General features: G+C 49.1%; 4 protein-coding genes across 4 annotated transcripts; 1 reads left to right on the plus strand and 3 right to left on the minus strand.

The window, feature by feature from the left end:
• Positions 1 to 1,709: 1,709 nt before the first annotated feature.
• Positions 1,710 to 3,753, minus strand: EDB82DRAFT_491219 (carbon-nitrogen hydrolase). Its single transcript, XM_025725345.2, has 5 exons — positions 3,569 to 3,753; positions 3,436 to 3,508; positions 3,219 to 3,311; positions 2,096 to 2,871; positions 1,710 to 2,039 (listed from the first exon to the last, which is right to left on the minus strand). The coding sequence occupies exons 2-5, from the start codon at positions 3,445 to 3,447 to the stop codon at positions 2,003 to 2,005; spliced, it is 918 nt and encodes a 305-aa protein (XP_025588239.1). The 5' UTR covers positions 3,448 to 3,508; positions 3,569 to 3,753; the 3' UTR covers positions 1,710 to 2,002.
• Positions 3,754 to 4,525: 772 nt separating this feature from the next.
• EDB82DRAFT_543946 (uncharacterized protein) lies at positions 4,526 to 6,520 on the minus strand (the record flags this gene model as incomplete). The annotated part of the gene is made up of 2 exons (XM_025725334.1): positions 4,526 to 5,196; positions 5,245 to 6,520. The coding sequence occupies 2 exons, from the start codon at positions 6,518 to 6,520 to the stop codon at positions 4,526 to 4,528; spliced, it is 1,947 nt and encodes a 648-aa protein (XP_025588238.1).
• Positions 6,521 to 7,024: 504 nt separating this feature from the next.
• On the plus strand, positions 7,025 to 10,315 carry EDB82DRAFT_491225 (Endoribonuclease YSH1). Its single transcript, XM_025725322.2, has 4 exons — positions 7,025 to 7,423; positions 7,477 to 7,574; positions 7,905 to 9,036; positions 9,089 to 10,315. Exons 1-4 carry the CDS (start codon positions 7,271 to 7,273, stop codon positions 10,202 to 10,204), a joined length of 2,499 nt encoding a protein of 832 aa, XP_025588237.1. The 5' UTR covers positions 7,025 to 7,270; the 3' UTR covers positions 10,205 to 10,315.
• Positions 10,316 to 13,367, minus strand: EDB82DRAFT_491229 (V-type ATPase, V0 complex, 116kDa subunit family; the record flags this gene model as incomplete). Its single annotated transcript, XM_025725311.2, has 5 exons — positions 10,316 to 10,616; positions 10,670 to 10,849; positions 10,898 to 12,910; positions 12,962 to 13,040; positions 13,107 to 13,367. The coding sequence occupies 5 exons, from the start codon at positions 13,365 to 13,367 to the stop codon at positions 10,444 to 10,446; spliced, it is 2,706 nt and encodes a 901-aa protein (XP_025588236.1). The 3' UTR covers positions 10,316 to 10,443.
• Between the last annotated feature and the right edge of the window lie 359 nt (positions 13,368 to 13,726).

Genomic DNA, 13,726 nt, shown 5'->3' on the forward strand with positions numbered 1-13,726 from the left:
GATGATACAGGGCGTGTGCATAGTGTAAACGGTACCTGACATGCCATGGCGATGATGATGGTTCATGGTATCAATCAAGTGGATACTGTCAAAGCAAATCTTGTCTTGTCTTGTCTAGGTTTGTTTCCCTCTGTCATTGTCAGTGCTACTCCACCACCACCACTCCTCTACAACTCAAGTACCGCAAACGCAAGGCTGCATTGCTGCAATGCAATATTCAAGGTTCAGGGCGACGGGAAGAACAAAAGGGAGAAGAAGAAGCAAAGAAGAAAGAAAGAAAAAAAAAAACATAAAAACAAGGTTCACTAATACGATAAAGGATCATAATGAGTTGAGAGAAACTACAGATATCAAACACGTAATTATTCCGCAAAAACTAATACACAAGAGCAGGTTTCAAGATGCATGTCATTTTGAACAAAAAAAGACATCATAATCAAACTTGTAATAATGCAAGTCGCCTCCCACCCACCCGTATGGAACTACTCTGCATACCTCGTGTATATCCAATGTCTGCTATACCATCATTTTAGCCTATAACCCATTATGTATCATCGTCTGCGGAAGCACGACCCGAAATGCCTTTGAAACCAACACATCACAACGTACCTGTTTCGAGACGAGGCTGAAGGAAAATGGAAAAAATCTTTTTCTCCCCTACTTACTATTACCGTACCCAACGACTCGGTAACATGCATGGCAAACATGGGAGAGAAAGGGAAAAGCCAGGCCTACAACGTTGCAACGCTAAACAAAACAACACCAACGGCCGGGACATGAGGAATATCTCCATCCGGGGAGTTTGGAAACTCATTCCTAGCCCAGTGGAGAAAGCGGAAGAAAAAGAAGAAAAAGAACAACACATGGAAGCAAAGGGGGAGCACAGGCCGGTATACGCACATGCAAAGCACAGAGCAGAAAAAAAGTCTTCTTCTTTTCTTCCAGGGATCCAGAACCGAGGCAACGGCTATGGTAAACGGTACTGCATCCCCAGAAGCCGATGGGAACGGGACTTGAACAGATCTTCGACTTCATCTCGGCAACGGGACCCTTTTCCATCAAGTTCCTCAAGCGAGAAGAGAAGAACTCTAAACCATTTTGTAACTCGGCGGTTCTTTCAGCCTGTCTGTGCTTAACAAAAAGTCTCCCCCAGTCCACTCGCCTATAGCGAGGCTCGACTTTTCAAGTTCCGGTTCCAGTTCACAGGGTTCAAGGTGGAAAGGTCAAGTCTTTCGGGAGAACCGGAACCCATGTGCATTCAAGGCGTCCCAGCCACCCGGGACTTGACTTGTAACATCCCCCCCCCCTCTCTTCCTGGGAGAAAATCTGGTACCGAACTGTCGGTCCTAAGGAGATAATGGGGCGAGTAAGGACAATCTCTCTAAGAGCGGAAGCTGGGTATAGAATTCCGCGAGGATCCATCTCATCGGCGACTACGTGAGGATGGACAATCGTTGATTGTAAGTTGGGTTGGGGACGGGGTCATGGTTTTACATGTTTGCATTGGTGTTTGTGTTTGAGCCTCAGGAGGTGATCAATTGTAAGACATGGCAAGCAAACACGGCAAGTTCTCGTAATCAGGCCCGAACTAATTGTATGAGATCTCGATCACCGGTAGTTTTACATACCATGTACTGTATCAAGGTTTTGAGCTTGGAATCAGATTAAGCTATGGTAGACGTTGCTAAAACGATGCTACGATTAACAGAGTTCAAAGGGTTCTTACCAATAACTAGAAAGATACTGCACTCTAGTCCATTCGAGGAACCGTAATTGATTGTTACTTGGTCTGCCATGGAAGGCAATAGCATGTGGTATATCTTGTCAAGAGTGGTAATAGCCTATGACAGGTCTACATATAAAAGATGAGATATGTAACCGTAACAGGATCTCCAACATAAAAGGGCCTTCAAAGATAACTCTATAAGCGAAGTGACCACACTTATACTGCTCTGTTTAAGCCACGATATCTATCAATGCATGTCTATTCTATTCCTTCCGTCTATGCCTTGCTGCAAGTCAACTCAGGATAAACATCACTATCCACAGTTAGCATATACAAACACTTTCAACCAGAGTACCATGGCCAACTTACGTTCTCCTCTGAAGAGGGCTGTCGTTTCGAATCTTCTCCAAATACTCAAGATCAATGTTCACGAACCCGATGTCCCCTACAGCACCCTCCTCTGGCGTGCCCTCATATTTCCCTCCCTCCTCCTTCACACCCTTGAGCTTCAGCACAACCTTTCCCCAAGGATCAATGATCATGCTCTGTCCCCAACTCGATCTCTTCTCATTATGCTTTCCAACTTGACCTGAAGCGATGACGTAGCTCTGTGTCTCGATAGCTCTGGCTCTGAGAAGAGTCTCCCAATGCACTGGCCCCGTTTGGCAGGTAAAGGCGCTGGGGTACGTCAGTATCTGCGCTGGGCGGTTCTTCCACGCGCTGCGAGGGCCAGGCTGGGCGAGTGCCAAGGGTGCCTCTGGGAATCGCAAGTCGAAGCAGATGAGGCTTCCAATGCGGCCCACAGGCGTGTCGAACGGTGCCGTGAGAGTTGTGCCTGGCTGGACTGTGTCGCTCTCCTTCATCTTGCCAAAGTCGAATGCGTGAAGCTTGTCATAAGTTGCTGTATCATCGATTTGACCATCCTCTTGGATGTAGATAGTACGGTTCAGAATCCTCTTTGACTTCTCTTGCCCAATATCAGTCTCATCACGATGGTGGATTCCTACGTGGACAGCAACGTGATACTCTTGAGCTGCATCTTGAAGACCTTTCACAAAGGATGACGTCGATTGAGGCTCTGCGAGCTTGAGTGACTCCTTACCATCGGAGCCGATGTAGTCAGCCGCCTCAGGGAGAAACAAGACCTAAAGAGAATGTGTAAGTATACCGTGTGAGTAAGAACCAAAACCTCTTAAAGAGAAGTACCGCCGTTTTGGGAACATAGTAAGACAAGCGGTAACCAAAAACTAGACCACACTAGAGTCTCCAAACCTCTTTACGAGCATAGTTCCTAGAGTGTGGTTGTCTCACGGTTGATCCAGCTGACTGACCCCCTTAAATCTAGATCATGTGTCTCTTTTCTGATTTTTGATGAGTCTCCTTTTAACCATCTCGATCGAGGGATGTAGAAATTCCTCTATTCCGGATCCAGACACTTGCAGACGACCAGTCATAAATTTGACAGGACTCACTCGGTCACTTAGTCACCCACCTTTGCTTGTCCCCGAGCTGCACTCGCCACCAGTTTGACACATTGTTCCAGATTACCCTTGATCGACTTCGTTGAGCAGATCTGACCGATTGCCTGCAAGCGCGAATGGATTAGTTGGGATGTTTGGTAGTGCACATATCATACCAGCTTGGAAGCAAGGGAGGGATCTGATACACCCCCTTCCAAAATTGTAAAGAGAGAGAGGAAAGGAACCAACCGCAATTGCCATGTTGATGAGTGCTGTATCGCCAAGACTATGGATCCTCCTGAACGGGTTTGAGCGTTGAGATCTGGACGATAGATTAGTCGATGGTTCTCCCTTGACGTTACTGAAAGTGGAAGTTCGTTACTTATACAGTAGAGGTGTGAGTGTATGTGTTGTCTCGAAGCTGTGATTTAGGCTAGGTTTTTGGTTTTTGTCTCTGTTTTCTTTGTGTCAACCAGTAGATTCGGACCCTGCCGAGTTTTCAATTAAATCAAAGTTGCGTACTCAACAAGCAATTGACTGAATCGTCCGGGTATTTAACTGTTGATAAGGGAGGGGAAAACCGACGATGCAAGCTCCAGTCCCACTTTTCTTCCAAGTGGAATCATTTGTCATTGACTCTGTAAACAACCACAAAGGAAGGCTAAATAGAAGAGGCACTTTCTATCCTTACTTTCTTCTCCCTTGACTCAAGAGAAGGAATGTCCTCATCACCAACTCTCACTAAGATCAATGATCGTCACAGGAAAAAAAAAAACTCTAAATTTGAGTTGAATTGAAGCTAACTTCAAGTCCAAAGGGTTTTAATTCTTGTCATCTCTGATTTCTCCCTCGACTTTTCTCTCTTCCCCTTTGCCGACCAGAAGCTGCCCCTCTGGTTAACACATGGCTTCAGCGAGTTGACTAGGTAGGTAGTGATGGCCTCGTGCCAGAACCACAGCCCTCGAGAAACACATGGTGCACTTGTGTTCCCTTCGTTTGGTACGCATCGTAACCGCCAGTGTTGAATTTGCTTCTGCCCCAAGAGGCCCCTCCACACCCTTCATGCTATCAGTTCATAGTCTTGTTTCCTGCTGTGCAGTGCGTGCCCAAATAATGTCTTTCCCCTAAGTCATGCCTTTGGCTGGGTCAAAAAAATAAGAAGAAACATAAAACGCCGTGCTAAGTAATATCACAAGAGATGCACGCCGCGCAGGGTATCTTCCTCTAGCTCTCTCTCCTGGCCCTGGCTAAGTGTCACCAATCCGTTCTCCCCTGGTTCTGTCTTCTTGGTCTTCCCGTCTTCCATTACGTCGCCATGTTTTCGTAGTTGTAGCATTCATTACTTGGGGTTTGACGCGTCCAGGTACAGGTACGCTCTTTGGAGTGCCTTGCCTTCTCGCCCGTCCCTCTCTAGTACTGCAGCCCAATCGCGCAGTTGGATATTGCGCCCCTTCTCTTTGTCTTCTCTCCACGTGCCGAGTCGGTTGCGTCCTTCAGTGGTCATGGCCATGTTTGCTGGCGCCGGCGCCGCTCCCGCTCCTCCAGGCCCTTTTCCAAGTCCCGGAGCGCTCCTGGTTGGTGTACTGGCTCCACTGCCTCCGCGTCCGACGTTCATCCAATCGTACGTCTTGCCTGTCTTCTTCTTGCCAAAGAGACCACCCTTGCCTCCAAAACCGGCAAAGATGCTGCTGGTAGTGTTCTGACTCTGATGGTTATCGATCTCGGCAGCTTTCATCTGCTGGTTCTTTTTGATCTCCTTCTTTGTCATGCTCTTGGGAGCTTCTGGAGCTGCGGTACCGGGAGTACCGGGTGCCACGCTGCCTGCACGCGAAGTTGTGCTTCCAGTGTCTGGTATTCCGTCTTTGCGCTTTTGTCGTTTACGAAGTCGTGCTTCTTCCCAATCACGCTCCTGTCTTGCGAGGTCTCGCATCGTGGTTGTCATATAAGATGACACTTTAGGTAGCTTAACGGGAGGCGCACCGTTTGTCAACCCAGCTGCATCGCTAGAGCCTGTAGATTGTGAGTATAAACTGAAGATATTGCCCTGGTACTACTTACGCTTTAACGGATTCGTGCTGTCCCCATCCGCACCTTCTATAGTGGCCTCATCGACGCCGTTGACTGTGTCCGTTGGCTTCTCGATGGGCTCCAAAGGCTCGGCATTCATAGGGGCAGCAGCTGGTACCCACTCTTCAGGTATATCGCCGTGAGACGTCTTTTGTCGGTTCGTTGCTACCAAATGCGCGTCTTCCACCAACTCTCGAAGTCGCTGTTTTGTAGCAATCGACATTAATGCCAACTGATCAACCAGATAAGCATCGTGCGGAATGTATGAACCTGTCGTGTGAACCATGGTCGAATCCGGGCCCGGAGTCACTTTGACGGTCACCTTTGGTGCAGCAAACTGTTCCGGAAGTCTCATCTTTCCCATAGTCTGACTGTTATTCTTCAGATCCAGGTTCAGCCCCAAATGGTGTTCTCGTGCTATCTTGTCCGCGCGCCGATGCAACATGGCGACCAGCAAAAACGGTTCACTGATCTCCTGTGTTCGCTGGAGTGCAAGTCGCATTGATGACTCTGACCAAGCCCTCTCTGCTTGCTGTGCAGCAAACTGTTCCTGTTGTTGGTCTTGAACGGATTGGGCAGGTTGGTTTGCTGGCCCTGCGCCGTAAAACGTTGACTTGGGCCCAGGCGGCTGGTGTGCGAATCCCGTCCGTGCTTCATCAAAACCAGTCGCGTAAAGATCATTCATGTATTGCTCCTCAGCTCGAAGATCAATGCCCGTACCAGCAAGTGAATCTGTCACATCGTATTCGTAGTCCTTGGTCGGTCGCTCAGCTGGCCTCTGTGGGGGACCCATAACACTTGGACCAGGAGTTGGAACCGCCAACTGACCAGGGATTGGAGCAGGCACAGGTGTCATCGTTACGTTGGTATATTGAGGTACAGGTGTCTGCGGTTGTTGAGGCTGTTGAATTGGAGGCGTCGAATTCGGTCGCACATCTGGAAGATTAAGGCCAGGCGTCGTGTGCCCATTGATGTAAGGTGTAGCATACGTCGGCGGTAAAGCAGGGCTCTGCGCAAAGGCAGGAGATCCCGTCGCAGCAGGTGGCGTTGCTGTAGCGCCTGGGCTCGCAGCATATGGGGATGTAGCATAAGGAGATTCGGGTTGGGAAGAAGGACCGTCCGTTCGAACTCGTTTCTGAGGTGGGAGGGCAAAGCTCGACTGCGACGCGGCGGGCGATGGGGAGTGCTGTTGCGGAGAGAAGGCGCGAGGCGGCACCTGAACCTGCGTCTGGGTTTGAGGCTGTGCCTGTGGTTGTGGTTGAGCCATGATGAAGTTCCCTAGTCGTGACTGTGTTGTCGAAAGTCGTGCCAAGGTAGAAGGAAGATAAGTGTTGGTGAGTGCGTTAGCTCAGCAGGCGGATGAGCCTGTCAAATCGATCGCGACGCCTCCCATCCGACGCGCTCAATCTCGACGGGGCTCTCGGGGAAGCTGTAAAAACAATCAATAGACGAGGAATTCGTGACTGGAAGGCGCTGGGGTTGCGCTTTCAGATGGAGGCGTTGTATAGCGTCGTTGGGTGAATATGATAATTGGCTGGGGGTGGCTATGAAGGAGGGAGCTTCACCTGTAAAACAGATGTCGCGTAGTTTTAACGTCACGTGCGCAGAGCCTCTTTCGAAATATGGGGGAAGGAGCCAGCTTTATCATTCAGCGACAAAAAAGTGCTTTCAACGATGATAAGACCCACGCGAAAAAGTGCGCTTAAGACCCACTAATATGCACTTTCCCTAATAGTGTGCGTTTGTTTTTTATTGACACCTATAGCTATCTCCCCAAAAAAAGAAAAGACCGGTTTTTATCCGTTCATTGTTCAAACGCGTCTGCGTTTATGCCATTATTGTCCGCCTATTCATTCATCCATACCTACCTTCACATTGCTGCAGCTAGTGATCACTGTCGCAGTCTGTGAATCATAACGTTATTGCTATCGGTGGCTTAGTGCCGTTCTACTGATTGTCTATATAGAAGCTTCCAACACCGAATGTGAATCGAGCTACCGCTCGGCATCTCCTCGAAATGGCATCCAAACGAAAAGCTGCAGCTATGAACGCGGCTGCAGCCGAAGAACCAGTAGATCCGTCGGATGAGCTTATGTTTCTTTGCCTAGGAGGAGGAAACGAAGTCGGGAGGTCATGCCACATTATTCAGTACAAAGGAAAGACAGTCATGGTAAGCGGTCGATAAGTCAGTCTATCACAAACCGGTCTAATACCCATTGCTAGCTTGATGCCGGTCAACATCCTGCGTATGATGGACTCGCCGCGTTGCCTTTCTACGACGACTTTGATTTGAGTACTGTCGACGTGCTCCTCATCAGCCAGTAAGCGATCCCTTCTTTCCACCCCCGCGACGATATACGTAGGCTGGACAGGGCGAGGAACGAAGTTTTGTTATTTCGTGATGCGATGTAACGGACAGTCCAGTACAGGACACCACTACTCTGTATTGTCACGGCCAGTATTGCGCGTGTGTGACGTCTATATCCATGATTATGCTTTTTGTATGCCATATCAATACAATACAGTCTTTGCCCATTTTCCTTACGCCCTTGCCATTCGTCCTTGTGATGCCGTCCTGTCCTGAAATCGCCAGTCGCCAAACTCATAGTTAGCCAAACGCCATCTTGAGAATTACAGCTAACCCGACATAGTTTCCATATTGACCATGCGGCATCATTACCATATGTTCTCGCCAAGACCAATTTCAGGGGCCGCGTCTTCATGACACATCCCACTAAGGCTATCTATAAATGGCTTATCCAGGACAGTGTCCGAGTTGGCAACACTTCATCCAATCCTACCACACAGCCTGTTTACACTGAGCAAGACCATCTAAACACGTTCCCTCAGATCGAGGCTATCGACTACCACACCACTCACACCATCTCCTCCATCAGAATCACCCCTTACCCAGCCGGCCATGTCCTCGGTGCCGCCATGTTTCTCATTGAGATTGCTGGTCTCAACATCTTCTTCACAGGTGACTACTCGCGCGAACAAGATCGACATCTTGTCTCGGCAGAAGTTCCCAAGGGTGTCAAAATTGACGTTCTCATCACTGAGTCTACATATGGCATTGCCTCTCATGTTCCTCGTCTGGAAAGAGAACAGGCCCTTATGAAATCAATCACAAGTATCCTCAACAGAGGCGGTCGAGTGCTTATGCCAGTCTTTGCTTTGGGACGAGCCCAAGAGCTGCTTTTGATTCTCGACGAGTATTGGGGAAAGCATGCCGACTTCCAGAAATACCCTATCTACTACGCAAGTAATCTTGCGAGGAAGTGTATGCTTATCTACCAAACATATGTCGGTGCCATGAACGACAATATTAAGCGTCTCTTTCGTGAGCGGATGGCCGAGGCCGAGGCATCTGGTGATGGTGCAGGCAAGGGCGGACCATGGGATTTTAAGTACATCCGTTCGCTCAAAAACCTGGACAGGTTCGATGATGTAGGCGGTTGTGTTATGCTTGCTAGCCCCGGTATGCTTCAGAACGGTGTCAGCCGTGAACTACTGGAAAGATGGGCGCCCAGCGAGAAGAACGGTGTTATTATTACTGGTTACAGTGTCGAAGGCACTATGGCCAAGCAGATTATGCAGGAGCCTGACCAAATCCAGGCCGTCATGTCTCGCAGTATGGCCGGTGCCCGGCGTATGCCTGGCAGCGATGGTGAGAAGGTTCTTATTCCTCGACGATGCAGTGTCCAGGAATACTCGTTCGCTGCTCACGTTGATGGCGTCGAGAACCGAGAATTTATCGAGGAGGTTCAAGCACCAGTTGTTGTAAGTCTCCTTTAATCTTGACTTAACATGAACATCAAACTAACTCAATCAGATTCTTGTCCATGGAGAGCAACACAACATGATGCGTCTCAAGTCTAAGCTCCTATCACTCAACGCCAACAAAACCACTAAAGTCAAGGTTTACTCTCCCCGTAACTGTGAGGAACTACGCATTCCCTTCAAAGCCGACAAGACGGCCAAGGTCGTAGGAAAGCTTGCCTCTATTCAGCCCCCTCAGAGCATTCACCCTGATCAGACCGCCACGCCACCTCTTGTCACTGGTGTGCTTGTGCAAAATGATTTTAAGCTATCTCTCATGGCACCCGAAGATCTCCGCGAATACGCGGGTCTCAACACTACCACTATCACCTGCAAACAGCGCCTTACTCTCAGTGCTGCGGGTGTTGACCTTGTCAGGTGGGCTCTCGAGGGTACCTTTGGCAATATAGAGGAACTTCCTGAAATGCGCCGTGCAAAGAATGGACATAATGGACATGCTGATAAGATGATTACGGATGGCGACGAAGCGAAGCAAGAGGATGCGGATGAAGAGGTTGGCAGCCTTGTTGCAGCGTACCTGGTCATGGGTTGTGTTTCAGTCCGATATCGAACAAACGGAGAAGTTGAGCTTGAATGGGAGGGCAACATGCTTAACGATGGAATCGCCGACTCCGTCATGGCGGTTCTTTTCTCTGTCGAGAGCTCTCCCGCTGCGGTCAAGCGCTCATCCGCGAAACACTCACACTCACACGACCTCCCAGAAGTGAACCCTCACCATTCCGCCACCCCTGAGGAACGTCTCGAGCGTCTCCTGTGGTTCCTCGAAGCCCAGTTCGGCCAAGACAATGTCGCCCCTGTTACTATTCCTAAGCTGCCTACGCTGGAAGGCGCAGACGACAAACCCAAGAAGGACGGCGAAGATGAAGACGCCATGAAGGTAGAGGAGGATGGCGAAGACGCACAACTCCAGGAGAGACAGCAAAAGGAAATTGAGCGATTGCACAAGATTGGCATCCCAGTTCCTGGAGTATCGATCAAAGTCGACAAGATGTCTGCCACAGTATGGTTGGAGGATCTCGAGGTCGAGTCAAGCCATAAGGTATTTGCTGACCGAGTGAGAGCTGTTGTAGAGAGGGCTATCGAGGTGACAGCACCTCTCTGGGGTTAAAGCGCGATTTCACTGTTACGATGGTTGGTTATTGTAAAGTTATGCAGTACAGATTTAATCCCCTGTCTACGAATGGGCAAATACCAAAATGGTAGTTAGATAACGTCTTTAAATCAAGATAAGCACAGCAAAACCAGTCTTTCTAATGTGCACTATGCTACTTAATGATACAGTAATAATACCAAAGTCTACTGCTATAACAGACACCGCGATATAAACAACCCTCCCAATTACCCTAATTAACCCAAGTAGTCCTTGAGCTCTTCCGACTCTTCCAGCAGAGTGTCAAACGAGAAAGGCGCAAAAGGCCAACCCGCAAACTCGGCAAACTTGGAGAACGACTCGACCCAAGCAAGACGAAGGGAGTGCAACATGGCACTGGTACCCTCCATACAGACGAGAATAGTAATGGCTGGACAAAGTTAGCACGAGCGTCAGGTGTCTCTCGAATTGAATACAACTTACTCAGGAAGAACCACATGGTGAAGCAAACAACGATCATAATGACACCCATAACGCCAGGTGCCTTAAGGGCAGGACCGAGAGTCATGGACCAGAGTACTATGCTGAGTTGCTGATGAGCAAGGGACAGGGCCCAGAGACGGAGGTAGGAAGCAGTGTGGGAGACACAGTTGAGACAGAATTCTGGAAATTTGTCAGCATAGAAACATCAATTGTGAATAAATAACTTACCAATAGTGTGGATGACCTGGTGGATCATGACTTCACTAAACTCAAACTCCTCGTGCTCCTCGTCAATGTTTTGAGAGATCATAGCAACTCCCTCACCATCCTCGTCGAAGCTGTTACCGTGGCCGTTGGGCTCGTCGTCGTCACCATCCAAAGCACTAACCCGGGAAGTTTCACCTATACTACGGTAACCCTTGGCGCGTGCGCGGTTGTTCTCCCAACGAAGGTAGAAAGGCTTGAGGAAGAGAAGAACGGGGACCTGAGCGAACGCCAGAAGCAAGAGAACAACCTGGACAAAACCTTGTCCGGAGTAGAGCTCTTGGCCATCGGGGATAGTTCCAGGCTGAAGGAACATGTAGATGAGCATATTGAGCAGACCAGGAGGCTGACGTTGGATACCTATCCAATCAACAGACCACTTGTAAATGATGCAGAGAACAAGATAGCCGAAAATAGACTGAAAGAAAATCATACCAGGGATGAAGTTACCCCAGATATCGATAGGCTTCTTGAAGTGGCGAGCGTTGATGTACGAGAAGCAGAGAGAGTAAGTCATGTGGGCCCAACCCAGAATGATACTCATCTTCATCTTCAAACTGTTGCTGAAGAGAAGGTCGTTCTCACTACCGTGCCAAGCATAATCAAGACCGAAGGGGTATCGATAACCGTCTTCGTTCAAAGTGGCAACAATAGAAGTGTTGTTGGTGTAATGTTCAGGCTTCTTGAACTCCCACGCGCTGGGGAAGAGAGTCATGGACATGGAGAAGACATCGTTGTAGACAAGACCGGTAAAGATAGAAAAGACAGCCATGACGAGGGCAATGTAACGGCCATAGAAGATCATGGCAAAGAGCTCGAAGCTGACCTTCTTGAGTGACTTCTCCCAGTAAATCATAGCGAGAGCGGCTGAAAGCATGATAATGGCGTGGCCAAAATCACCAAACATGACAGCAAACAAGAAAGGGAAGGTAACAAAGACGGGCATGGCCGGGTTAACTTCCTGGTAAGTGGCGGTACCGTAAGCGTTGACGATGGTCTGGAAACCCTCAGTAAACTTGTTTGTCTTGAGGTAAGTCGGTGGCGTCTTGTTGGTCTGGATCTTGTTGATAATGGAAGGGACGGAGAGGCCAGCTCTGTTAGTAACTTCCTGGAGTGTCGTCCTGATACGGGGAAGATCGTTGGTCGGAACCCAAGCCTCGGCGATGAGAGTACGTCGAGCGCTGTCGTAGGAGAAGTTGTTGAGTGCATTATACACTGCCTTCTCCTTGGCGACAAGAACCATCCAGGCTGAGAGCGACTGGGAGATCTGGTTGAGCTCTGCCTGAAGAGTAGCCTGGGTGTTCTGGAGAACGTTCTGGACATCCTCGAGACGATTGTTGACCTCGTGAATCTGGTCACGTCGGAGGTCGCTGTTCTCATCGACGTTGTAAACATCCGCGCCCATAGACTCAGAGATCTTACGGATCTTGTTGAGAATCTCCTTACCGTGAGCAAAGATGACGAAAACGTTCTTGTTGATGGCCTCGTTGTTGGTAGGGTCAATCAAGGGCTCGGGAATCTCAGACTGGTTCATGTAAAGGTTACCGCGCAGAGTTCGCCAGAGGATGCGCTCAAAAGAAGCAACCCTGTCTCTAGCAATGACTCCAGCAACAAATCCAATGTTCATGCCGGAGAAGGAGCGATCGGCATCGGCGCCACTCTGGTTCTGCTCGATGTCGGACAGCAGGGGAGCATCGTCGTTGTCAGTAGAAGCGCGAATCTCCTCGACATTTCCATGAGCGCGGTCAAAGAAGCTGCCGGCCTCGCGGAGAACCCATCGCCACTCGGTCAGGTCGCCCTCGCGCTTCTTCAAAGTCTCGTAACTCTCGTTAAGGGCGGAAACACGCTGCTCCAACTTCTGACTTCGCTCGGCAAGCTCGTCGATCTCGGAAGTTGATGGGGATGCAAGTCTTTCGACGTCGAGGTCCAGCTTCCGGAGCGGGATACCAATCTTGTCCATCTGAGCGTAAAAGTATCCTGCGATGTGTTAGACTCATTTGTTTTGGTGGATCCCGATGGATGACGTACGCAGTTGTCGCTCAACATTATCGAGGCGTCGAATCTCCTGAGTGAATGTACGCTGAAAGGCGCTGACATTCTCATTGAGCTGTAGTAAAGAATTGATGGATTAGCTTGTGTTGATGATGCGATGGTTGATGAATGGTTTGCCTACATCGCGGAACTGACAGAGGCCAAGCTCTCCGAGCGCAGTAACAACTTCGCGACCGATTTCATTGGAAACATAGAGTTGGACCATGCTCATGTCCGCAGAGCGGAACGGAGTGTCGGGTTTGGGAGCCATGATGCCGTCTAGCACCAAAGCTGTATAATCGTTGATTTGGAGCTTATTCAAGGAGCAAGCAAGGCACGCTTCGGCGCGGTTACGTCGCAGGAGGCCGTCTTTGCCACGGGGCTTGGTTGATCCGAGTTTCATACCACGTGACTCTTCAAGCCAGCCACCGAAGTCTATCTAAACGCCACAATTAAGCTTCATGCCACACTCAATGCATGGATGGAAGCGACATCAATGAGGTAAATATTCTAAATAGTTTATCTGGTATCGATAATAACCCCTTGCTTCGATAGACAAATGCATAGAAGTTTCCGCCTAGTGAAAAGCATAGTCTGATCTTGTTCTGATAGGTTGCCCAGCTCTAGCAACTTGCAACTCGCGCATAAGTGAAGCATACAACTTTACTCAAACCATTGAGTCATTACAGAAACAAATGATCACAGATTCACATTCATTCATATCTCAAAGGTGTTCATGAAAGTCATTATTGATTATCTACA

Source organism: Fusarium venenatum (assembly GCF_020744135.1).
Source record: "Fusarium venenatum strain MPI-CAGE-CH-0201 chromosome Unknown EDB82scaffold_1, whole genome shotgun sequence".
In the NCBI taxonomy this organism is placed as follows: domain Eukaryota; kingdom Fungi; phylum Ascomycota; class Sordariomycetes; order Hypocreales; family Nectriaceae; genus Fusarium; species Fusarium venenatum.

What these genes read in the sequence shown, in the direction of transcription:
- EDB82DRAFT_491219 (XM_025725345.2), bottom strand. An exon ending in CAGCTCGGGGACAAGCAAAG is followed by an intron (nt 2,872 to 3,218) that starts GTGGGTGACTAA and finishes CATTCTCTTTAG; the next exon opens with GTCTTGTTTCTCCCTGAGGC. An exon ending in AGCCCTCTTCAGAGGAGAAC is followed by an intron (nt 2,040 to 2,095) that starts GTAAGTTGGCCA and finishes AACTGTGGATAG; the next exon opens with TGATGTTTATCCTGAGTTGA.
- EDB82DRAFT_491225 (XM_025725322.2), top strand. Translation starts at nt 7,271, where the DNA reads ATGGCATCCAAACGAAAAGCTGCAGCTATGAACGCGGCTGCAGCCGAA. An exon ending in ACAAAGGAAAGACAGTCATG is followed by an intron (nt 7,424 to 7,476) that starts GTAAGCGGTCGA and finishes ACCCATTGCTAG; the next exon opens with CTTGATGCCGGTCAACATCC. An exon ending in AGGTTCAAGCACCAGTTGTT is followed by an intron (nt 9,037 to 9,088) that starts GTAAGTCTCCTT and finishes TAACTCAATCAG; the next exon opens with ATTCTTGTCCATGGAGAGCA.